We start from the raw sequence: 27,299 nt of genomic DNA, 5'->3' as shown, positions 1-27,299 counted from the left end.
TATAATAATAGATATATCGTTTAGTAGAAGTTTTAAGTATGGCTTTACTTTAGTATATTTATAATTTTTAATAAAATGAACGATCAAACGTTATTAAAAAATCAACGACGTTTAACAGAGATAGTATTATATTTAGTCCATAGTATAATCATACTGACATACATATATATATATATATATATATATATATATATATATATATATATATATATATATATATCTTGATGTATGATTGAGCATGTGCATTCAATATGCATTATGCTATGTATGCAAATGTGTGATTAAACCATATATATACATCTCTTTCGAATTAAGCTAGCTAAATCTAAATTGACAGTGGATATATATTTATTTAGTAAGACAATGACGACAACAGCAACACACAAACGAGTGATGTATGAGTATCTGACTTCAGGAATCATCTGTAACGTTCGTCATGCATGCGTGTTTAATTTATACGTTCATCAGAGGGAGAGGAATGAACAAGCTGATGTTCCTATTGTTCACGTCCTGGAGGGGCCTCGCATTCTTCTCATTACCCTGCATATCGAGTAATTAAGGCATAATTAATTAAGACCCAATCATCATTTATATATATCTCTTCCATTTTCAAAAAATATATATATAAAAGATTGATATATCCGAATTGATTCGGTTAGCCTTGAAGAGTGAGGTTGAACCTGTAGTTGAACTGGGCATATTAATGGACGTTTATATATATATATATATATATATATATATATATATATATATATATATATATAGGACACTCATATGGGGCACCATGTGCCCGGGCACCATGGTATCTAATGCACAAAATCATTCAAATTTTTCAAAATTTTCAAATTGTGAGTATATACCTAGTTATAATAATTTGATTCATACCTATACTTATCAACAAAACAACTCAAATTTAACTTTATTTCACAATCCATGATTACATACCTAACTAATTATATGTATGGATGCTATATACCTAGAATCAAAATCTAACAAAAACAAGTTCAAATTCAGTTCAAACTTGCTTTAAACTAGTTAGTAAAGTAGTTAATGTTAATACCTAAGTAATTAAAAAAGTTTCATACTCATTTGAATTGGGTATATACTCAATTTCAACAATGGTGCCCGGGCACCATGGAGCACCAAACAAATTTAATATATATATATATATATATATATATATATATATATATTGCATTTTGCTCTTGACAATTGTTTCATCGGAAATCAAATTATATGAGCTCTGTTTCTTGGGGGGAGAAATGTGGAGAACTGAGAAGTTTTCGTGAACTTACATTAACCACAGCTGCCTTGAGAAGTGCAAGCTGAGACAGCGACACAGTATGCACCTGAAAAAATAGATAAAAAGAACATATATTTCAGAGAACATCCCTCGCTAGCTCACGTATCAAAACTGAACACAAGGCAGATATATATACATTTCTATATTTGATGCTTTGGATAAGATTTAATTAAATTTTTAAAAGTTTGACCATCAATGTATATTAGGATAAGTTTATCTGATAATACTTGTATTTTATAGGATAAGTTTATAAAATCTCCTGATAATACTTTTTATAGGCAAGTCTAGGTATACCCTCTTTTTCCTTTTTTTAACTAAGCATTTAAGAAATTTATTGATGTTAAAGTTTTAAAAACTTAACAAATATTTGTTGTTGTAATCGTTAAATATTTATGACCGGACAGAGCGACATTTTAACGTTGATTTATGGTGTCTAGCACCTTCCATGAATTAAAATTAAAAAGTATCCCGTTCCAAACTTCACTTTTAGCCTCTTCCATTTGTCCATAAATAACTTTATTTCTATTCTCTTACCTATCCTCGGTTCGTAAATCGATGAGCTTTTATTCTTTTAATACCCCTTATTTAATCACCCGCCAATACTAAATTTTTATCAGTAAGAAGCACTTTGGTCTTTCTTCTTTCACCTTGTTTTTCACAACCAAGATCAAAAGATGAAGTTATTTTAGTATGGAGGTAGTATCATACCTTTGTGGTATATACATGCCAACGTTAAAATTTTTAGAACCTCTTCATCTTAACCAAATTAAAGAAAATACAAAAAAGAAAAATTTTCACAAGGAATCTCAGAGATTGAGATTGCAAGGTATATGAACAAATTGCGAAATGTTAAGCCAACTACATATACATCTATGTATACCTTCCTGACAATGGTCCAGATAACTCCCTCGGTGCAAGGTGGTGTGGTTAAGGAGCCCATGTAGCGGTAATACACGATATCATGCTCTTTGGCCACGTTTGGATCCACCCCACCATTGACAATCTTCTCCTTATCTTTTTGGTCTGCAACTTCAATAATATATGGCTCCAACTGCATACAACATTAGTTCATAAGTTTATACTTTCTCTATTCCAAAAAAAAAGGTACATCTATTTTTCTTATATATTTAATAATATAAAATGTGCATGCATGCAATCAATTAACTAGCGTCTCTTCTCTACTAAATTAATTTTTTAACTTTCACTTTTAAAGTTTCTAATTCTATTGGGTGCATGTATTATATTTATTAGAATAATTTAAACAATTAGACGATAATAATTGTTTTTTGGTTTTTGGATTAAGAGTGATTATTCTTGTATTTCGGAATGGATGGAGTATACTAATATGATGAGTTGGACACTACGCATAAAAATATACATTTGTGGAAATTTATCGGTGACGATTTAATGAAAACCACCCCCTGACCTGCTAACCATCACAGCTAACACATGGCGTCAAGAAGCAAGAATGATGTTGTAGTTAACGATAACTAAAAAGCTTGGTCATGCATGCAACTAATCAAGCGAATCACTAATTAAACATCTTTTTTTCCCAAAGAAATTAAATCGATCCATCAAACAGAGATAATTAACCTTGTGCAGGAACTCATCCTGGGCGCCGATGGCGTAGAGGACGCCGACGACGGCGGTCTGGTTCTGGGTGTTGAGATGCACCATGTGCAGCTCCATGTCGTACCTCCGGCCATCGACGGCGTGCTCCGACGGCGCGTGCCAGTGCACCTGCCGGAGCCGGTACGCCGTGCCGTTAATCACCAGCCCGCCGGCGGCGGCGGCGTCATCGCCGCCGTCGAACCTGACCATGATGTCGTGGCCGCGGTTGACGACGGTGGCGTTGGCGTTTCGGTAGGTGTAGTTGAGGTCGCCGAGGCTAGGGGCGAGGGTGAGGTCGAGGAGGCCGAGGTTGATCGGCGACTGCATCTCGCCGCTGCTGCAGGTGGCCCATTCCGGCTTTAGGCTGCCCCAGTTCTCCGGCCCCCTCGGTGTGCCGGGGATGTAGCCGAACTGATCGTCTTCCTCAGCTCCGGCGGCCGGCGTCGGGAGCAGGAGGGCGACGACGGCGGTGACGACGACGACGAGGAGGCGTGCGCGATGCATGTTTGCGTTTCGTTATGTGCTGTGCAGAGTGCTGGATGGATGGATGATATATATAGAGCTAGCTAGCTAGCTGATCTCTCTGGGGTTGGCCATGGCAGCTTAGGCTTGTAGGGGTATTTATCCAGTGGAGAGTTTAAGGTAGAGTATAGGGCTAGCTACGTGGAGGATGCATGCATGGATGACAAGTTGGAATTTTGGTTGCGTTGTCTCTCTGATCGACTCTGATCAGCTGATAGAAGTAGGTGTACAGAGTACAGAGTACAGACTACTTCATCCGTTTTTAAAAAAAATTAAGATGTGATATATCCATACTAAGTTTATTTATTTTGGAACGAAAAAGCTAGACACATGTACTTATAGCACACTACTACAAAATCAAAATTCTCAGACAAGACCCCTTTAAGGTGTAGGCAAGTCAAAATTGCTCTCACGTGAAAAATCACTTTCCCGAACGCGGTTCAAGAATTACATTGTAGGTCTCTTAAGATGACTTCTTAGTAAGAGGTCCATATGCCACCGGCCCACAAGATCAAGCTCATCCTTAAATTATCAAGTCTCCCCTCTCTCTCCTCATTCTCTCCATCCTCCACTTACTCTCCACCTCTCCTCTCCTCCTCCTCTCCGCCGGTGGCATGCGAGTGCGATCAATGCTGGAGGGATCCGGCGGTGGATGGGAGCAGCCGGTGACCACTTCATCTGACAGTAGGCAGGAACGGGAACGGGCATGAGCTTGGTGGCGGAGGATCTGACAAAAGGTTGCTTGGAGATGGGGGATCCAGTGGTGGGGAGCACAGCGGCAACGGATCCGGCAGTGGGGAGCGGCGGCTGCCGCGGTGGATCCAACGATGGGTAGGGGTGGACGAAAAACTCGTGGCTTGTTAGCTCACTCGACTCGTGACCAACTTGACTTGGCTTGACTCGTGACCAACTCGACTAGGCTCGACTTGGCTCGTTGTGTTTTTCTAACAAGCCGAGTTGGTGTTTTAGCTTGTTCGAAATAACAAGCTAGCTTAAGCTGGCTCACGTGCAAAACGAGCTGAGGCTTGGAGTATACATCCAACACATCAAACCAGAGCTCACCACCAACGAGCCCCGATGGGGAGCACATCAGCAGTGGATCCGGTGATGGGGAGCTCAGTGGAGGTGGATCCGATGGGCTCTCCCCCTCCCATACGCATGGATCAGAGGCGGCGATGGGAGTGGGGGAGGGCATTTGCGACGGAGGACAAACCCTGAGCACGAGAGCGGTGACAGCCACCGGCACGGGAGCTGCTAGGATTTTGGATTATTTTTTTGTGGGATTTTTTTTTTGCAGTCAGACGGCTTAAGCACCCACATGAAGTTTCGCATGCGGTTGTTCTACCCACATATAGAAGTACTGATTTTAGAAGACACTTGGGTACAGACAGACCATCCAAGTGCTCGTAAAAATCGATTTTGACCGTATAAATGAAAAAATTGTTTCTATAGTAGTGACAGTGGTGCAAAGGTACGATACAGCTAGCCTTCTCCAGTTGTGTGCATCAGTGCATGGATGCGTATGTTCCGGCAACTACGTACTGATCGAACGCTGGCAAGTCATGTGGCAATGACATGCATGTCACTCCAAAGCACTGGTACGGAACTACGACTCAAGGCGGATCGGAGCTGGAGCGAGATGGAGGGAGGGTGCCACTTGTTTAATTTACTCTGCTTTATATTAAATTTAAGCTAATGCGGGTGTCTAAATTTGTATTGAGGGGGATACACACATGGTGAAAATATGTCAGGTATAGCTACAATTTTTTCTTTACCGGGTTCCTGGGCACCCCCTCAATACTCTAGCTCTGCCCCTGATGACCCGTGACCGCACATATGCCTTGGGTAAATGTGTACCATTATTGATGACTTTCTGATATCAAAAGTAAGATGATCCATTGATTATAGATGGCCAAACGGGTCGTTTGGCCACGCACGGCCCGGGCACGACTGGGCTTGGCCCATCCTACATGCCGGGCCGGGCCGAGCTCACCCACTTGCTGGACCAATGGTCCAGGCACGGTCTAATAATACTTGGGCTGTGCCAAGCTGGCTCGAGGAACAAAAGCCTATTGTGCTCCTTCTTGGAAAAAGTCTATTGTGCCTCCCTCATCTTTGGCCGTCTCGAAATTGCTGGAATAAGTCTATTTTGCATCATTCATCTCTTTGGGTCATACCTTTATATGGATGGAATAAGTCTAGTTTGGCTCCCTCAGCTATTTGGCTCCCTAATCTTTGGACCGTGCCGAGGCAGAGTCCCAGGCACGGGCCCACGGTCGTGCTGTGCTGTGCCTAGGCCGGGCCAAAATCTCGTGCTATAGACCGGGCCAGCGGGCCTTGGGCCTTTTGGCCAACTTTATTCATCATGTGTACCTATCTGGTCACGTCTATTCCCTAGTTCAGATATATGGACATATATAACACGATAGAGGTGTGGGTACTTACGTACAACAGTACGTAGTTTGCATGGTACGTGCTAGCCTTCTCCAGTTGTTTGCATGGATGTGTTTTTCAGTCACCAGTGGAAAGCCGCAACTATTGGTGATCAATACCAAGTTGGCTTGTATATAATCATTCATTTCTGATCTTAGGATTTATTCTCAGTGTGTTTATCATTTTCGAGTTGAAGCCGTGATTATTTATAGACTGATCGGTCTATAAATATCGCGATGGCAAGTCGCCAAGTCGGCTATTCATCTATCCTCACAAAATATATCATTAATATAGTGATAGAGTTGTGGCTACATACACAACCTAATTTAACATTCTCGAGTTGTCCTATAACCATGATGAGCTCCAGCCATCGGTTAAAGCCACAATTTTTTCAACGATCCATGGCAAGTAATCAATTATGCATTAATTTCCCCTTAGAAAATATCCCCATTGTGGTGGTACAATTGTGGTTATACATAGCTAAGTATAATTTCACTCCCAAGGTTCAAATATGAATATCTATCGTGTTCACATGGTTGACTTTCAGTAAGAATTTTGTACGATTAAGGGTCATTCAACTATGGTGTGTTTAGTTCACGTTAAAATTGAAAGTTTGGTTGAAATTAAAACGATATGACGGAAAAGTTGAAAGTTTGTATGTGTAAGAAAATTTTGATGTGATGGAAAAGTTGGAAGCTTGAAAAAAAAAGTTTGGAACTAAACTCGGCCTAGAATTTTAAGGGTACTATTGCTTACATGATTTTTTTTTTTATTTAGAGTAGCTACTGCTTCTGCGTCCCATCTCATACATATGATCTCTGACCACCTCCATATTCCATAGCCTGGTTGCAACATGGGTAAGATCCGAGACAAACATAGGTGGATCATTGGACTGCGGGCACAGCGGCATCATTTTAAAGTGCCTGTCCAGTAGTCGAGAGCACAGACCCAAATTTGTAAAAAAAAAAACAAACAAAGGTATAGTTGGTTCACATTATAAACCAGCTACAATTTAATGATAATTTGTATATCAGTGTTGGTTCATGTTATGAACAGGTAGTTATAACCATACACTAATACAGTGTTATACGAAGGTAATATGTATTGGCACTATTCTTAAACATCTGCATTTACGATAAATTATATTTATTTATTATGATAGCTTTAAAAAATGACATATTTACGACTTTTCAATAATGTACATAGTCTTTACTTTCAAAAAAAGGCGACGACTTACCTCACACCACCACTTCAAAAGTACCATATATATATAGAAAATATTGGCCTATCCATCGCGAGCAATTTGGACTAAGCCATGTACTTTGCAATACAATAAGTTTTAACTGATCATTATTGCACGATCGTTAATGAAGTTGCATAAACGTGAGCTAGCTATTCAACAAGAGTACTTAGCGGTTTTTAGCCGCATGCATCCTATTGATAGAAAAAAGGTTGTGGATCATGCATGCTAATGCACACAGGAAGAGACGAGAGATCAGACCATGCATACATGCTTGGTACATTCGTATGTCGGTCTTCTTACTAGACATAACTCTAGAATGAGCGTATAATGGTGTAAATAATAAAAATATTATGATCTATCATGTGAAAATGATATTAATATTTTTTTCATATGAAGAAATGGTATTGAACCATATATAGTTTTACTAGTTCTCCTAAACATATAAGAAGAAAAATCTAACAAAATATATAAGTAACGGGTATTGATAACAACAAGCAAAAAAAAGGTTATGTTTGGATGTAAAAAAAGGTTAGGAAGCGGTAACATGCAAGGATAATACTCAACTTAGTTGGATTCTTCGCTACCTGTCACTTGGCGGCCAGACAACATATATCAAACCATATACTTTAGTTTTCAATACAACATTTAATATATTTAAATATACTGAAAAAATGCCCGTGCGTTACAACGGGTGAAGTCTAGTTAAGATGAAATTAATTGTGGGGGTTCGCTTGGATATATATATATATATATATATATATATATATGTATGTATGTATGTATGTATGTATGTATGTATGTATATATGTATGTATGTATGTATCTATGTATATATATATATGTATATGTATATGTGTATATGTATATGTATATATGTATATATATGTATATGTATATGTATGTGTGTGTCTATATATATATATATATATATATATATATATATATATATATATATATATATATATATATATATATATATATATATATATATATATATAGAAAAATCGTGAGCTATAGTTAGAAGTCCGATCGTCTAGTTAGCATGCCAGTTTTTTTGACAGATATCTTATATAATTCCTTCTGTATTACTAAAATTGAACGATCTTAAAAACCGACCCAAATACAAATTTGTATTTCCAAAAGCAAACGAACTTAGAAACCGACTCAAACACGGATGACGTACCAAAATATCAGAAAAACAACTTCAATTTTTCTAATAGTAGAGATAGGATGCACATATATGGATACGTCGGTGTCGGTCAAAATTAGATGGCAGAAGGAAAAAGTTATAGTAAGGCTAACCATGAAAATACACGAACCATTTGATCATTGTACATGGAGATAATTAAGATGCTAAGTTGCTAACAGTGGCAAGTAATCATTACTCACTCCAAAAATACATTAATTAGGCTATGTGACTAATATACCAAAAAATTTGCAATGTTTTGACTTTTCATGGTTTGAGATGTGACTTTGAGGTTGACTTTTTTGTCGATGGGCTATAGCCGCCTGCGGTATTTAAATGTAGAGTATGGGGATCGTTGGTACGTAGATATACGCGAGATTGCGGTAAAGAAGATGGAAGATAATCGATTTTTATACTGGTTCAGGCCCCCGACATGGGTAATAGCACTAATCCAATTTATATGTATAGTTATGAAATGTCTCTCACATATAACAATAGTGGACTAAGTTAGCTAATCTAGCCTACCAATTGATCTTTGCCGAGAACTATCCGATGACTTGTAGTCAGGGGCTAGGCTATTGACTTTCTCTGGACGGATCTGCTTTGTGGCTTGTAGCTATGGCTTGTGATTCCATGCCCTCCTCTTCTAGGGAACATTGTATTTATGCAGGTAGGCAACTTCCTCTCCAAGTAGAAGTCGGAGAGCCCTTGTAGAATGCAGGTAGATAAGACCTTGCCTTTTCCGTATCAGACTCCGACAACCTCTATTCCTGTGGAAGGAGTTTTCATTCTTATACCATATTTAAATATACTTTTCTGTTTGATATTCGGTATGCGGTATTTATGGTAGCTACGAATCTAAGTATAGGATATATACCTAATTCGTAACATTGACATTTTTTATATAAGCTTGTAGTTTTATGAAACCAGATTTTTGAGTGAAAAATCTAATTATGTGTTTTCATAAACTAAATCAAGATCATTAGAAAGAATGGCAACATAATATTTAGAAAGATCAACGATATTGACAAAAGAGATAAGAGGTAATAAGAAATACTAGACAATTGTACTAGGATCAATTAAGTGATCTTGTGGACGAGGTGGCCTACATACAAGCTTACCTTTTAGGAAGGCACGTATAGGACATTCAAAGGGTGAGACCAATAAGAGAGCACGCACATAGTAAAAGGGTTAAGTTGTAGGCATGAACAAAGTCAACAAAAAGTGAGGACAATATTGGAGTCAATTGTGCACTTAGAAATGTAACTAAGCACAACGCAAGGCGGCGGCCATAGCTAGCTGAGATGTAGCTAGTCCGCAGAGAGAGAGAGAGAGAGAAGGCCATGTGGGCTGGACATTAACATTTGAACGGATCAGGTATTAATCATTGATGTAACGGTTAAAAACCAGGCCAATTAGAGAGAAGAACTCATCTCTAACATGTCATATTTATAAGCTATTATAGATGAAGACTCTCATCTATAAACGGTTCATAATAAATGACACATTACATATGCCATTCACCAGATCTCGCAATAACGAATCATTCCAGATGTTATGCTATGGAAACACATGACTGACGGGGCAGGGTTTATACATCTCTAACAGCTCATTCCTCCAAACACCATGAAGTATGGTTAATTTAATCACTCATTAAAGATAAGGTTATCATGTGTGAAAAAGGGATATGACATTCCCTGAAAAAAAAAGATATGGCCAATACGATCAGGTATACACAAATAATTTTTCTAATTTTAAGTTTACCATAGCACAATTCCAGTTGGATAGTACTATATATTAAGTTGGCCTACTCCATGGGCCATGGCCAAATCCTTATCAACATACTTTTTATGCTATGAAGATGAATATGATGATTTACATAATTATAAAACATTGGTATTTTTATTTAATCGTATAGAGATACATAGCAGCACCGGAAAGAGATACATATAAAAACTATGCATGCATTATTATGCTATGCAAATATGATTGAACGACATATATATGCTCCTCTCTTTACGAAGCTAGGTGATCAAGACTAACGATGGACTTACACACATATATATATAAGTGACACCATGATGATGAGATTTACACAAACATGAGTAATACTATATATTTATAAGTACATATATGTTTGATGATTCTCCATGCGCGTGTGTCAGGCGATACGTTGTAAATCAACTGTGTAGGTCAAGCATGTCGTTCAGTTATTGATCAGAGGAAGAGGAAAGAACAGGTCAATCTCCCTGTTGTTCACATCCTGGAGGGGTCTCGCGTTGTTCTCATTACCCTGCATGTATGCACATAGGCAGATCATCAAGTAAGAACAAACGAAATAATTGTTCATTGTCATCTATTAATAGATACTCCCTCCGTCTCTAAATATTTAACGCTATTGACTTTTTTTAAACATGTTTGACCGTTCGTCTAATTCAACAAATTTAAGTAATTAATAATTCTTTTCCTATCATTTGATTCATTGTTAAATATACTTTTATGTATACATATAATTTTACATATTTTACAAAAGTTTTTGAATAGGACGAATAATCAAATATGTTTTAAAAAATCAACGGTATCAAATATTTAGAGACGAAGAGAGTATTAAACATGAACGACTTTTTCACTTACCATGAGCACAGCTGCCTTGAGAAGTGTGATTTGGGACAGTGACACGGTGTGCACCTGAAGAAGAAAAAAGACAAATAGCGTAGGAACATAAGTACATAACTAAAAGAACTTCCCTCACCAACTAAAACTGAATGTGGTCGCCTTACCACATTCCTAGTGCTTCATGTTATAGATTGTTTACAGCTTTAATAGGGTGATATGTAGGATTAAAGGTGGCAAGAGATTGAAACTGGGTTAAATTTATACAAGCTAGGCCTTGGCAGATGAAACCAAAAAACTTGTGTAGAGTTGGGCTTGAAAGTTGTACTCGCTGAGAGCTAGACAGGTAGAAGCTACCGTTGAGTAGGTTGTTCCTTGGATACCAATTTATTACTTATTTGTGCTCGTAGACCTTACCATAAACACTATTTATTTAGAATGCTATTAGATATTTAGTATTTCTCCTATATTTAAGATTTTAGTAAGTCGTCACTAAGAAACTAAATATGGTAACTTATAGTATCCTGTTTAAAGATTAATTCTTGACAAAAAAAAACAACAAAATAGTTTTAAAATGTGAAATTAACCTACTTATGATATACATACGTACCTTCCTGACAACGGTCCAGATGACCCCCTCCGTGCAAGGTGGTGTGGTAAAGGAGCCCATGTAGCGATAGTACACGGTATCCTTTCCCTTGGCTATATTTGGATCCGCCCCACCAACGACCATCTTCTCTTTACCTTCTTGGTTTGATATCGCAATTATATAAGGCTCCATCTGCATGCAACAAGAAGAAGTTCAGCATAGCAAGAATATACATGTGTAATAATCTGTTTGTGATGGTTAAAGAAACAATATATCTATCTTGGTCATCAGTTGCTCCAAACTATCACATTAAAATAGACATGACAAACCATTGATGATATTATCAGTGCTTCCTTTGTTCTACAATATAAGACATATTAGTTTTCTATGTCGTCTCTAATAAGTTAAAACAATTAGTCTATTTTATGGTATATCATCAATAACGGTGAATTATTCAACATCATGTGTAGTTCTTCAAATATGAACCTAATGACAACAAATACTAGCTTGACAATAAAAATATATATTGCTAGTTTAGTTAGTATAAAAAGTTACAAATGTTGATTTTTCTTAGAAGCATTAGCCATGTGTGCAAACTATGTGAATTATATATTTAACAGACCTTTTGCAGAAACTCGTCCGGGGTGGTGCCGATGGTGTAGAGGATGCCAATGACGGCGGCCTGGTTCTGGGCATTGATGTGCACCATATGTAGCTCCATGTCATACCTCCGGCCATCGATGGTGTGCTCCGACGGCGTATGCCAGTGCATTTGCCGGAGCTGGTACGCCGTGCCATTTATCTTTAGGCTACCAGCGTCGCCGTCAAACCTGACCATGATGTCGTGGCCACGGTTGACGACGGAGGCGTTGGCGTTCTGGTAGGTGTAGTTGAGGTTGCCGAGGCCGGGAGCCAAGGTGAGGTCGAGGAGGCCGAGGTTGATCGGCGACTGCATCTTACCGCTGCTGCAGGTGGCCCATTCCGGTTTCAGGCTGCCCCAGTTCTGCGGCCCCCTGGACGAGCCAGGGATGTAGCTGTAGCCGTCGTCCTCAGCTCCGGCCACCGGGGCGGGGGCCGAGAGCAGGAGTGCGATGGCGGCAGCGGCGCCGGCGAGGAGGAGGAGGCGGCGAGCTGAACTCATGTTGCTACTGTTTGGCTGGCTGGATGGGTGGATGATAGAGCTAGGGTATATAGGGGTATTTATACAGTGGCCAGCAAGGTAGCTAGCTACGTGTTCGTTCATGCATGTCAAGTTGGAACTATTATTGTACGTGCTATGCGTACGTACAGCATGGATGGAGCACAAGCTGCACAACGTACTTACTGGTTGCGTCTCTGATCACTCTTAATCTCTTATTATAATTAAGCAGATACGTACGTACACGGCGTTAAGATAGACAGAACTAGGTGTACTTAATTTAATTGGTTTTTCTCAATTATCTTCAGATATGTGTGCCCAGTGCTAGACAGAGGTGTGTCCGTGTGTATAGTACGTACGTGCGGGTGCCTGGATGCTTGAATGTGTTAAGCCGCAACTGTTGATCGATCGATATATAGCAAAGTAAAGCTTTGTATGTATACAACTAGCTACACTACACCATGACACAAGATTGCCAACAGACTTCTGTCGGTAAAAATAAATAATTATTGTTAGACTATTTAGTAGTAAAGGTTTTTGGTAAATTATATGTTGGCAATACTATGTAATATGACATGTTATATGTCAGCAAATCTAAATATTTTTTGATCAAAATATCTATCAGCAATATTATAAGTAGAAACCAATCTGTCAGCAAAACTTAGTGATTGATTATCTGTCAGCAATGTTTTGTACCTACAAACGAAAAGAAAAATGCTGGAAAATATCCAAGGAAAAAAGCCTCGCCTCGCACTTCAATTCACCGCGCCTAGACCCTAACCCTAGACCACGCGCGTCGCCTCGCTCCCATTCACTGCGCTGCCGCCGCCTCTCTCCCCACCGCGCTGCCTCCGCTTTCCAATCATCCGTGCCTTCTCTCTCCCCCCACCGCACCGCCTCTCTCCCCCCACTGCGCCGCCTCCGTCCTCGGTGGTGACATTGACGTGCGGATCCACCGACCCCGACCTCAGGAGCGGCGGCGGCGGGCGGTGGCGGGCAGCGGGCGGATGCACCCGCCACCGACCTCTGGAGCTAGTGGCGGCAGCTTGCGGATCCGCCGCCCTCGACCTTGGAAGCGGCAGGTGGTGGTGGTGGGATTGAGCGGCGACGGCGGGCAGCGGATCCGGTGGCGCCGCCCTCGGGAGTGCTGGATCCACCGCCCTCAGTAACGGCTATGGCTACGGCTACGGTGATGGCGTGGCGTGACTGCAGCGATGGGGACGTTGGTGGCTGCGGTCTACTCGCGGATCCCGCCGCTTCTCCTCCCTCTCTCCCTCGTCTTCTTAGATCCCGACGACCGAAGTTTGCGAGGCAGTGGATCAATCTGCCGTGGATCCGGCCGCTAGCTCGCTGGTAATTATTTTTTACAGACGGCTGATAATTAACCTGTTTGTATGAGCGCTTTCTGATCTGCTTCAATTCTAGTTGAGAGTTCAGATATTTTTACAGAACGACCAAACAAAATGCCCGTGAAAATTTTTTACACATGCGGATTAAGAAGCTGGATGCACATTAAAATACGTTTTTCACAGGCTATTTCTTAAGGTAGCAATCTTTGAAATCAGTTTGTTTTGCATCAATCGTATTAATCCATTACATCTCTCTTGAAGATTATGAAATGGTTTTTGTTTCGAATAAAAATACATAAATGATTGATGCTTGCAGTCCTAAACCAAATAGGAATGATGGTAAGTGCATTTGTAGCTAAGATCATTCATCACCTCAAGTAGCCCTCCCCAGATGGCCTGTTGTGTGCCTGCCGAATGCCGCAACCATTAATTGTTTAATTATATACAATAACTAGTTGGCACCCTGTGCCTTGCCGCGGGATTTGCTAGTTTGTTTTAAATGATTAGATGTAACTCTGTATATATACAAAATAAATGATAATGTGGCTTCATATATAGCCGCCTCTGCTATTACAATGCAATTTATGTTTTATTTTTTTAAATGTCATTGTGTTTTTTTATGATGCACGAAAGTTATTTTCATGCACAATTTGGATATCGTCATAATTAGAGTAGTCTGCACCTCTTTGCTTTATCTCAAGGTTGTTTCAAAAATAGGTTTAGGTTAATGATGTCTAATTACCTTATGTTATCCAATTGTTTATAACAAAACAAAACTCATATCTTATACAATAATTTGAGTTGTATTAAAAAAGATAAGTTAATTTGCATTATCTCGGAGGACTTGGGATGAGAAAACATAGTATTATGCGCAAAATGGATAACAATGTCACGCGCGATTATGAGCTAAAGGGAGGTGACTGGATGAGTAATCAATGATTAAATTAGATGGATGAGTAGCTTCTTTATCCAACGGCTGATAACTATGTACTAACTAGGTGAAACCCCGTGCATTGCTGCGGGAATTTAGTACGATAACAATAAAAAAAATAACGTGTAAGATAGCTAGATAACATCAGATTAAGTAAATTAATGTGGTTTATGATAATTTAAATATAAATAGTATGTAGAATGGTGATTCAAACGTAAAAAGTAAGGTGGTATGACTTTATGGAAGAAGAAAAGTAGGGAGATAGTTTGGACCGTAGATTAATCATCTAAAGGCTAAAAACAATTGATGTGATATGACTTAATTAGAGGAAAAAAGGAGAAAGAAAATTTGGACCATAGATTAATCATTTAAGCACTAACTATGTGAGGATGAACTATATAAGTATATAGGATATCATAAAGCATAATAAAAATATACATTGAAACATTATGTGAATTATGTTGGATGATAATTTCATATGTTTGTATTTGAAAAGCTCTTAAATTATAAAAACTATAAAGATATAGCATGCTTGCATGATGTTTAAATGTGATGATTGTTAGTGGATGATGATGTGGCATCTTGTTAATTAGTGGATGATGATGTGGCGATGATGATGTGGCATCTTTGCATATTAAGTTTAAGGAGTTAGTGTGGGATAATTTTATAGTAAGATAGGATACGATCCGATGGCTTAGAATTATTGATGATGTGGCTTCTTGCATGGTTTATTTTATAGGAGTAAATGCCCTTTAGTGGGTGCCAACTATATAGGAAGATAGGATTAGCAGAGCTTGATAAAAGGTAGAAATTAGATTTTATTCATAACTCCTTTTTTTCTATAAATAAAATTATGGTTTTTATATGAAACTGAATAGTGTTGGAATCTTAATTTTTTTTCCATGCATACAATTTAATTTGTACACAATATTATATATTTTAAAAATAGAAGGCTCTTTATGTTTCTATGCGTACAGTGGTAATTTGTGTCTACAATATATTTAAAAATAAAATTGTTGGATGGTATACAATTATCGACCAATCTACACCTCAATAATTTAGGCCCACTATGATTTAATGGTAAAAAAAATCATTCTTAAGTTAATTAATATGAGATTTTCTAATCTCTCGGGTGAACTTAATTTGTGGCTCATATCATTGAAGAGCTAGTTATCTTTATAACATAGTAGATACATAAGGAATACGACTAACGGACATCGATCTAAGCCTACGGACATCGATCTAAGCCTAGAGAAATTCTCCTCCCCTCCCCTTGGGCGGCAAAAACACCCCGAAACCCTAAACTGTAAGTCCTCTACCATATATATACTTCCGGCACTGTTGTTGCTACTAGGAAGTCGTCGCTGGTGACTTGTATTACTCTCCTCCTCCATTTCGTCTCCTTCTCATCCGAAGCTTAAAGATGACTCCCTGGTCATTAGATTCAGGTGGCTAAGATTTGAGGAAATCCAGCTCATCATCACGGTCACTAGAAAACTAACAATTTCCATACAATAATTTGTGTAAATATACAATCATCCATTTCTCCTAGAATAATGCATTCAATTCAATTTTGATTATTGGTATATATAACTTAATTTAGTCTTTTCAACTCAGTTGAATGTCGTGGTTATTGATCAATTGATGGCAAGTCGGCAACTGTTCATTTCTCCTCAAGAAACACTGTACCATGCATGAGCCTTTTCAAGTTGGAGCTGTGATTATTGGTCAATGTATAGCAAAGTCAGCTACTCGATCATTTCCATTAGCAAGGAAACATCCTTGATTTAGTGGGTATTAAGTCATGTCTATGTAACTTAATTTAGCATTCATGGGTTTCCATATGAATGAGCTCCAGTCACTGGTCAAAGCTGCGACTATTATTGCTGATATATCGATGGTAATTAATTAAGTCGGTTATTCATTTTTTTTTACCCCTTAGAGAGCGTCTTCTATTCATTTTTTTTCTTTCGGAAAAATCCTCAGTAATTGTGGTGGTACAGTGTGGCTACATATACATCTGGGGCAGGGGAGTCAAGCGTCCACCTGTGAAAATGCCTTTTGACCATATGCAAAATTTATTTCTCTACTAATGCCAAACTATAATTAAACTAGATATGTGATGATGGGAGAATTGACAAGTGGCCCAAGGGTATCTCCAAACTTTCGTGCAGCTTTCTTTCCCTTATTTAACCAGAAATGAATATCTCAATGAGCATGCTATCCATTAGCTAATTTTCACACTTACATAGTGTCTTCCAGATTCCCACAAGAAGTCACTTCGTGTGGTGTCCTACAACTAAACCGTGAAGTCACTCTATCATGTAGTAGAATTTGCCTCCAAGTATTTATCTTAATTTTGATGGAGATAAAATTTATAATTTTTATATTTACCATTTTTTTTTGTAAAGTCATTTAGATGCCTCCCTATTGTCACAAGTTTCGGACAAAAAGAGTTTCGGAAAAAAAGATCGCGGAAGCAAAATAAATTATTTCATGCTAACTTTGCTCTATACATAATATGGCAAGATGACGTGTGATGAGGGAGTTCCAGGTTTGAGTTAGGGATAGCAACGGGTCGGGTCGGACATGGGTAGAACAAAACAATGCCCGACCGCATGCCTATCGTCGCCCTCCTGAACCCTACCCACTAGGGTTAGCTAGCAAAACTTTGTGCACGTACCCATACCCGATGGGCACGGAAATGCTCGACGGGTATCCAATGGATCTCACATGAATAATAACTCGAAAGATAGATAATTTAACAAAGAGAAGTAAAATTAATAATTTACCAAATTATCAGTTATCAACTATAATTTGAATTACATCACAACTTATATAAAAAAAGAACCAAGAGAAAGGGGTATAAGTTAAGAGATAAGTTGAAATTAACTAATACATATGTATCGGTGGGTTGGGCATGGGTTACCCATAGGTAAAAATCACACCCACACCCATGCCCATTGGGTCAGGTATCCGCGGATACCCGAACCCATGGGCAAAATTATCATCCCTAGTTTGAGTCTCATATATACAGTATATGCAAATGTATTTTGCGAAAGAAAACACTCGACTTGTGTCTAGTTTGTGAGATGCGACCGTGTATATATATATTTGGTTCGACCACCTAATTAAATTGCAAATATTTTTTAAGATTTATCAGTTATTGTTCCAAAATTGAAATGTGCGACGTTATCTAGCCATATAGGATAAGATAAGATCGAGATAGTTAGTGTGTCCTGTATGACCATCACATAAGACGGCACCATTGCCTGGAACTCATAGTACTATTTAGGACAAAATTTACTTATTTAAGATAGTGGGTTACGTACGTATTTACGATTTGTCGACAATGTAATGTACCTCACGCCACCACTTTAGGTACCAAAGAAATTATTGGCCTTCCTATGCAGAGCAACTTGGAGTAAGCCTCTGCAAGGCATATTAATGAATTGTTGACCACTGTAATATGGCCGTTAATGAATTGTTGCATGAAAAGTGAGCTAGCTAGCTCTTCCACGAGAGTACTTCAGCAAAATGTACGTACCTTACGCACGTAGTACTCGATCGATAAGAATCTTGTTGATTGAAAGAAAAATGGTTTGCAGATTTCATGCATTTTCACACAGAATGATATATACTCCCTTCATCCCAATATGGTTTGCACCCCTGTTCCAATATAGTTGCATAATAATCCCTCCATGTATTATGCCGTTGACTTTTCGACCAATGTTTGACCATTCGTTTTATTCAAAATTTTTGAGCAAATATGAAAATATTTATGTCATGCTTAAAGAATAATTGATGACGAATCAAGTCATAATAAAATAAATGATAATTACATAAATTTTTTTTAATAAAATGAATGGTTAAACGTTGGACAAAAAGCCAACGGTGTCATACATTAAAATATGGAGGTAGTATGTTTCATCCGTACTAGGTTGCATACTTATATTGGAACGGAAAAAGTATCAGAAATTGATTCCATCCATTCATGCTGTACTATGGCACATTCGAATGCCCATCTTGAATGGATATAGTTTTAGCTAGAATGCCAAACGCGTGTAGGCGTAGTTAAAAATATTTTTGATTTATCATGTGAAATGCTTTCAAATAAAAGAAGGTTACTGCATGTTTTCTTAGTTTTCATAAAAATATAAGTAGAAATCTAATGGCCAAATTATATATGTAGGGGACTGCTTGTGTCGACAACAACAAATAAAAAAGGTTAATTAAGGCCAGTTGTGCTGACCTATCTATATGTGGTAACATGCATATGGATAATAAATTAATCATCAACTTAGAGGGTGTTTATCCAGTAAAAAGAAAACTTAGGGGGTGTTCAGATCCAGGGGTGTAAAATTTTTGCGTGTCACATCGGGTATTATATAGGGTATCGCGTGGGGTATTCGGGCACTAATAAAAAAATAATTATAGAATCCGTCAGTAAACAGCGAGACGAATTTATTAAGCCTAATTAATCCGCCATTAGTAAATGTTTACTGTAGCACCACATTATCAAATCATAGAGCAATTAGGCTTAAAAGATTCGTCTTGCAAATTAGTCACAATATGTGCAATTAGTTGTTTTTTAGTCTATATTTAATATTTTATACATCTATTCAAACATTTAATATGATAGTGTGTAAAATTTTTGTGTGAAAACTAAACGAGGCCTTAATTGGATTCTTCGCTAGGTAGCTCTGGCGAGACCTGACAACCAAACATATATTTAAGCTCTCATTATTATTTTATATTTCTTAGGGGGGCTATTATTTTATGTAAATATACTCGATGTACATATATAGATTATAGGTCAAGATTATATGGAAAAAGGAAAAGGAAAAGGTTTACGGTAAGGACGAGCACAAAAATATACGAGCCATCGGATTGAACAGGTGATGGATGAAGATTAACTACGGGTATATAAAATGAGAAAACTATTATCACATGGTTAATTAAGTTATAATTATTTTTAACTTGAAAAAATATATATCTGATATTTTAAAACAATTTTTATATAGGAAGTTTTCACACGAAATACACCATATTTATCAGTTTGAAAAAAAACATTCTAACATAAACGGGGTAAAATCCATATCTTAGTCAGAAATGAACATTACCTAGAGTAGTGGCAATTAATCATTACTCGCTCCATATATGTATTAGGCAATTTGATCACAGTACCATATCCAAAATCTCCATTGTACATATTAGGCTATTTGATCACGGTACCATATACAAAATCTTTGGATGTTTTTGACTTTTCATGGGTGTGACTTTAGCTATTATTTTTCATATAGATTCATATTGATGTTTAATATAATAATTAAGCTTGTAATATTATGAAACCGCTTGTTCAGTGACAAATCTAATTTTGTGTTTTTCATAAAATAAATCTAGCTGATTCTAAGTATATTAATAAAGCATGAACTTTAGAAAAAAAAAAAAAGGGAAAACTGCCAGGCGCCTTTCCTAACAGTGTGATTTTTATAACTGAAGGGAATAAAACAGTTTGACAGAGATACGTACATAAAAGGCAAAAATAAAGATCAAAGAACTACAAAAGCTGTAACCAATCAACAACTATTTGTCGTAGGGGGTTATTCATCCTACAGATATGTAGGAGAATCTTATGTCTGAAGGCAGTCCACCAAGCATCAAATATCAATATTCTGAAAAATCTTTCCAATACGCAGTTTCCAAATGTGCCAACAAGCCACGAGGAAAATCTCCAAGAAACCCTTCCACCTAAAACGAAGCTAAGCCAATACATGAACTTTACAAGATTGGTGACAGAAATTTTAGAAAGATTGGAAACACGGGCAAGAGTAGTCAGAAGTGGGAAAGATCGGACTATTGTACCATATGAGCATGTGAGTGACCACCCAAACACGATGACTGCATATAGGCCTATCTATTATGAAGGCGTGGATAGGACAGCTATGGAGGAAGACCAATTAAATTAGGATAGCCTGCATGGCACCAATAGATTGAGGGGTGGAGAGGAATAGACTCATCAAATAGTGAGAAGAAAGCCAATTGTTCAAGTGGGTAACCGCTTTTCATATGTACTATAACCCCCTCAAATCATAATTTTGCAACATGGCACCAAGAAAGAACAATAACCAAACCAAAACTCCTCAAAATGATGTCAAATCATTCTCATATACACTAAAAGTGATATTAGAAGAGTTTCATGTGTTCTCTCTTACGTACATATTTAATAGAATAAATCTGTAAAATAGATAAAAGGGCATCATATTGCACAAGTATATATTTTGTAGCAAATTTATGATGAAACTATATTTTTAAGGTGAAATATCACACAAATACAGATTTACTGACAAAGTTACCATAAATCTATAGAGTTTAGACCTCTAGTGTTCAGCTCAAAATATAATTAAGCGTTGTAGTTTTGTGATAAAACTTACACTAAATGTGTGCTCTTGTTATAGTATATCTTAAATTTATAGTTTCAAGGTAAGTTAAATGTTAAATTAGCTTTGTGATATACCACATCAAATCTATAAATTAGGTTTATGATAGCTCAATCAAATCTATAAATTAGGCTTCGTCTGCTTCTTCTAGGACTTGAACTTAATGGGGTAAACCCTAGTCGGTGTGCTTGAGGATTGGGTAGTCAAGCTTCCGTTGTTCTCTCATATATTTATTTGGCTGGTCGGCCTATGTATTTCTAGAGTCGTTGCAAATTTTAATCGCTTTCATCTTATTTGTGCTTGCTATGTATAACCATGTTTAAGATGAAAGTGTGAATCTAGTGCATATCCTGGGAACTAGATTCACATGAGTACGAGTTAAGAATATTTGAGATGTTGTAGATCTTTAGCCATTTTGTCAAGTCTCCTGAATGTGTAACACATTTGGTCGCCGCCTTCGAGTTGTTTGACGGGCACATCTCAGGCTGAAGTTGACTAGCAGGCTAAAGGCCTAACAATGTCTCCAATATTCTCCTCTATAGAAATGATGTCTCGTATGAGTGGTAGAATTTAATTAACAAGGGCATTTGACAAAAAAAAAAAAGATAAGCGACAAGTGACTAAGTGCTATAACGGCTTACATTTACAACAAAGCAGATAAGAAAAGAAGACCGTACAAAGGTGAGATGGAAAAACTATATATTTCACGAACCTGTCCTGAGATTTTGGTGGCCCATGACAATGGTGGAGTAAGCTAGCTAATATTAGCCTACCAACTGTTAGTCGTCGAGAACTATCCGATGACTTGTAGTTGGGGGCTAGCTATATTTACTTCCTCCGGACGAATTTGCTTTGTGGCTTGTAGCTATGGCTTGTGATTCCATGCCCTCCCCTTCTAGGGAACATTGTATTTATATGGGTAGGCAACTTCCTCTCCAAGTTAAAGTCAGAGAGCCCTTGTAGAATGCGGGTAGATAAGACCTTGCCTTTTTCAGGTCGGACTCCGACAACATCTATTCACGTGGAAGGAGTTTTCATTCTTATCTAGTTATGTACCATATTTAAATATAATTTTCTATATTTTATGGTAGCTATGAATCTAAGTATAGGATGTATACCTGATCCGTAACATTGACATTTTTCATATAAGCTTGTAATTTTATGAAACCTGATTTTTGAGTGAAAAATCTAATTATGTGTTTTCATGAACTAAATCAAGGTAGCTCCAAATATATTGATGATCGAACATTAGAAAGATTGGCAACATAGTTTTTAGAAAGATCAACAATATTGACAAAAGAGATAAGAGGTAATAAGAAAGATTAGACGATTGTACTAGGATCAAGTAAGTGATCTCGTGAACAAGGTGGCCTACATACAAGCTTACCTTTTAGGAAGGCATGTATAGGACGACCAAAGGGTGAGACCAATCAGAGAGCACAACCAGGGCAAAATGGTTAAGTTGTAGACATGAACAAAGTCAAAAAAAAAAAAGGACAATATTGGAGCCAATTGTGCACCTAGAAATGTAACTAAGCACAAGGCAAGGCAGATGCCATAGCTAGCTGAGATGTAGCTAGTCAGCACACACAGAGAGAGAGCAGGCCATGCAGGCTGGACATTAATATTTGAAGGGATCAGGTATTAGTCATTGATTTAACAGTTAAAAACCAGGCCAATTAGAGAGAAGAACTCTTCTCTAATGTGTCATATTTATAAGCCATTATAGATGAAGACCCTCATCTATAAACGGTTCATAATAAATGACACATTACGTGTGTCATTCACCGTATCTCGTAATAACAAATCATTCCAGATGTTATCCTATGGAAACACAGGACGTCGACTGACAGTGCAGGGTTCATACATCTCTAACAGGTCATTCCTCCAAACACCATCTAATTGGTCAATTTAACCACCCATTAAAGATAAGGTTACCATGTGTACAAAAGGGATATATATGACCTTCCCTTAAAAAATGGATATGCCCAATATGATCAGGTGTTTTCTCATTGTAAGTTTACCATAGCACAATTCCAGCTGGATAGTACTATATATTAAGTTGGCCTACTCCACGGCAACCAAATTCTTATCAACATACTTTCTATGCTACGAAAATGAATATGATGATTTACATAATCATAAAACATTGTTATTTTTATTTAATCGTATAGAGATACACATAGCAGCACTGGAAAGAGATACATATAAAATCTATGCATGCATTATTATGCTATGCAGATGTGATTGAACAACATATATGCTTCTCTCTTTACGAAGCTAGGTGATCAAGACGATATATATATATAAGCGACACCATGATGACAAGATTACACAAACATGAGTAATACTATATACTCCCTCCATCCCAAAATATTTGACGCCGTTGACTTTTTTAAAACTGTTTGACCGTTCGTCTTATTAAAAAAATTAAGTAATTATTAATTCTTTTCATATCATTTGATTTATTATTAAATATACTATTATGTATACATATAGTTTTACATATTTCACAAAAGTTTTTAAATAAAACGAACGGTCAAACATGTTTAGAAAAATCAACGGCGTCAAACATTTAGGGAAGGCGGGAGTATTTATTAGTACACATATGTTTGCTGATTCTCCATGCGTGTGTCGGGCGATGCGTTGTAAATCAGCTGTGTATGTCAAGCATGCTGTTCAGTTGTTGATCAGAGGGAGAGGAAGGAACAGGCCAATCTCCCTGTTGTTCACGTCCTGAAGGGGTCTCGCGTTGTTCTCGTTACCCTGCATGAATGCACATATGCATATCATAAGTAAGAACAAATGAAATAATAATTGTTCACTGTCAAACATGAATGGCTTTTTCACTTACCGTGAGCACAGCTGCCTTGAGAAGTGTGATTTGGGACAGTGACACGGTGCGCACCTGAAGAAGAAAAAAGACAAATAGCGTAGGAACATAAGTACATAACTAAAAGAACTTCCCTCACCAACTAAAACTGAATGTGGTCGCCTTACCACATTCCCAGTGCTTCAAGTTATAGATTGTTTACAACTTTAATAATGTGATATGTGGGATAAAATGTGGCAAGAGATTGAAACTGGGTTAATTTTATCCAAGGCATTGGAAGAGGAAACAAAGAAACTTGTGTAGAGTTGGGCTTGAAAGTTGTACACGCTGAGAGAGAGCTCGATAGGTAAAAGCTACTATTGAGTAGGTTGTTCCTTGGATGCCAATTTTATTACTCCCTCCGTTTCGAAATGTTTGACATCGTTTACTTTTTAACATATGTTTGACCGTTCATCTTATTCAAAAACTTTTATGAAATATGTAAAATTATATGCCTACATAAAAATATATTTAGCAATAAATCAAATGATAGGAAAAGAATTAATAATTACTTAAACTTTTTGAATAAGACGAACGGTCAAACATGTGCTAAAAAGTCAACGGCGTCAAACATTTCGAAACGGAGGGAGTACTTATTTGTCCTCGTAGACCTTACCATAAACACTATTTATTGAGAATTCTCTTAGATATTTATTATTCTACTATATTTAAGGATTTTAATATATCGTCACTAAGAAACTAGATGTGGTACCTTACGGTATCCTGTGTAAAGATTAATTCTTGACAAGAAATAACACTCAATTAAGATCATGATAAAATAGTTTTAAAATGTGAAATTAACCTACTTAGTATATACATACGTACCTTCCTGACAACGGTCCAGATGACCCCCTCCGTGCAAGGTGGTGTGGTAAAAGAGCCCATGTAGCGATAGTACACGGTATCCTGTCCCTTGGCTACATTTGGATCTGCCCCACCAGCGACCACTCTCTCTTGGCCTTCTTGGTTTGATATCGCAATTATATAAGGCTCCAGCTGCATGCAACAAGAAGTTTAGCATACCAAGAATATGTCTATCTTGGTTCATCAGTTGCTCCAAACTATCACATTAAAATAGACATGAAAAACCATTGATGATATTATCGGTGCTTCCTTTGTTCTACGATAGAAGGCATATTAGTTTTCTATATGGTCTCTAATAAGTTAAAACAAATAGTTTATTTTATGATATATCGTCGATAACCATGAAATTACCATCATATATATATTGTATTTCAAATATGAACCTAATGACAACAAATACGTGACAATAAAAATATATATTGCTAGTTTAGTTACTATAAAAGGTTACAAATGTTGATTTTTCTTAGAAGCATTAGCCATGTGTGCAAACTATGTGAATTATATATTTAACAGACCTTTTGCAGAAACTCGTCCGGGGTGGTGCCGATGGTGTAGAGGATGCCAATGACGGCGGCCTGGTTCTGGGCATTGATGTGCACCATATGTAGCTCCATGTCATACCTCCGGCCATCGATGGTGTGCTCCGACGGCGTATGCCAGTGCATTTGCCGGAGCTGGTACGCCGTGCCATTTATCTTTAGGCTACCAGCGTCGCCGTCAAACCTGACCATGATGTCGTGGCCACGGTTGACGACGGAGGCGTTGGCGTTCTGGTAGGTGTAGTTGAGGTTGCCGAGGCCGGGAGCCAAGGTGAGGTCGAGGAGGCCGAGGTTGATCGGCGACTGCATCTTACCGCTGCTGCAGGTGGCCCATTCCGGTTTCAGGCTACCCCAGTTCTGCGGCCCCCTGGGCGAGCCAGGGATGTAGCTGTAGCCGTCGTCCTCGGCTCCAGCCACCGGGGCGGTGGCTGAGAGCAGGAGTGCGATGGCGGCAGCGGCGCCGGTGAGGAGGAGGAGACGGCGAGCTGAACTCATGTTGCTACTGTTTGGCTGGCTGGATGGGTGGATGATAGAGCTAGGGTATATGGGGGTATTTATACAGGGGCCAGCAAGGTAGCTAGCTACGTGTTCGTTCATGCATGTCAAGTTGGAACTATTATTGTACGTGCTATGCGTACGTACAGCATGGATGGAGCACAAGCTGCACAACGTACTTACTGGTTGCGTCTCTGATCACTCTTATTAATTAAGCAGATAAGTACACGGCGTTAAGACTTAATTTGGTTTTCTTAATTATCTTCAGATATGTGCCCAGTTCTAGACAAAGGTGTATAGTACGTGCGTGTGTCTGGATGCTTGGATATGTGCCTGGATGCTTGAATGCGTGCACCGGGACTAAAGATCGATGCATTATTAGTATCGGTTGCACCAACCAAAACTAAAGATATTTTTAAGACTTGAACTAAAAATATCAAAATTATCTTTAATACTGCTTGTAAATCTAATCGAGATATTTATGTTTTGGGTACCACGATAAAATATCGGTTGTCCACTAGACAGTTGTGTAAGATTTGAGGAAATCCAGCTCATCGGTCACTACAAAACTAGCAATTTCCATACAATAATTTGTTTATATATATATATAGACAATCATCCATTTCTCCTAGAATAATATATACAATTAAATTTTGATTATTGGTATATATAACTTAATTTAGTCTTCTCGAGTTGAAAGTCGTGGTTATTGATCAATTGATGGCAAGTCGGCAACAGTTCATTTCTCCTCATGAAACCCCGTACCATGCATTAGTATTTTCAAGTTGGAGCTGTGATTATTGGTCAATCGATCGCAAAAAGTCAGCTACTCGATCATCAGTTAGCAAGGAACATCCTTGATTAAGTCATGTCTATGTAAATTAATTTAGCATTAGTGGGTTTTCGTATGAATGAGCTCCAGCCGCTGGGCAAAGCCGCGACTATAATTGATTGATCGATGGTAACACTGGTGGAGAGATGGTTTGTAGTCCCAGTTGGCAACCCCTTTATAGTCCCGGATTTCTAACTAGGACTACGAATCCGGGACTAAAGATCTGTATCTTTAGTCCCGATTGAAATAACCGACCGGGACTAAAGATACATCTTTAGTCCCGGTTGGTGGCAGCACAGTCCCTGTTGGTCACCATTTTTTTTCTTTTTTTTTATTTTC

At 38.0% G+C, this 27,299-nt stretch overlaps 3 protein-coding genes across 3 annotated transcripts; all 3 read right to left on the bottom strand.

Moving 5' to 3' along the window:
- Positions 1–446: 446 nt before the first annotated feature.
- On the bottom strand, positions 447–3,418 carry LOC127783242 (alpha carbonic anhydrase 7-like). Its single transcript, XM_052310483.1, has 4 exons — positions 2,897–3,418; positions 2,184–2,354; positions 1,296–1,349; positions 447–540 (listed from the first exon to the last, which is right to left on the bottom strand). The coding sequence occupies exons 1-4, from the start codon at positions 3,416–3,418 to the stop codon at positions 454–456; spliced, it is 834 nt and encodes a 277-aa protein (XP_052166443.1). The 3' UTR covers positions 447–453.
- Positions 3,419–10,172: 6,754 nt separating this feature from the next.
- Positions 10,173–12,655, bottom strand: LOC127782673 (dioscorin DB3S-like). The gene is made up of 4 exons (XM_052309941.1): positions 12,123–12,655; positions 11,522–11,692; positions 10,933–10,986; positions 10,173–10,591 (listed from the first exon to the last, which is right to left on the bottom strand). Exons 1-4 carry the CDS (start codon positions 12,639–12,641, stop codon positions 10,505–10,507), a joined length of 831 nt encoding a protein of 276 aa, XP_052165901.1. The 5' UTR covers positions 12,642–12,655; the 3' UTR covers positions 10,173–10,504.
- Positions 12,656–23,600: 10,945 nt separating this feature from the next.
- Positions 23,601–26,128, bottom strand: LOC127782674 (dioscorin DB3S-like). Its single transcript, XM_052309942.1, has 4 exons — positions 25,610–26,128; positions 25,056–25,226; positions 24,213–24,266; positions 23,601–24,124 (listed from the first exon to the last, which is right to left on the bottom strand). The coding sequence occupies exons 1-4, from the start codon at positions 26,126–26,128 to the stop codon at positions 24,038–24,040; spliced, it is 831 nt and encodes a 276-aa protein (XP_052165902.1). The 3' UTR covers positions 23,601–24,037.
- Between the last annotated feature and the right edge of the window lie 1,171 nt (positions 26,129–27,299).

The sequence above is a fragment of the Oryza glaberrima genome, chromosome 8, assembly GCF_000147395.1.
Source record: "Oryza glaberrima chromosome 8, OglaRS2, whole genome shotgun sequence".
NCBI lineage: Eukaryota > Viridiplantae > Streptophyta > Magnoliopsida > Poales > Poaceae > Oryza > Oryza glaberrima.
This window is presented reverse-complemented; position numbering and strand designations above follow the sequence as displayed.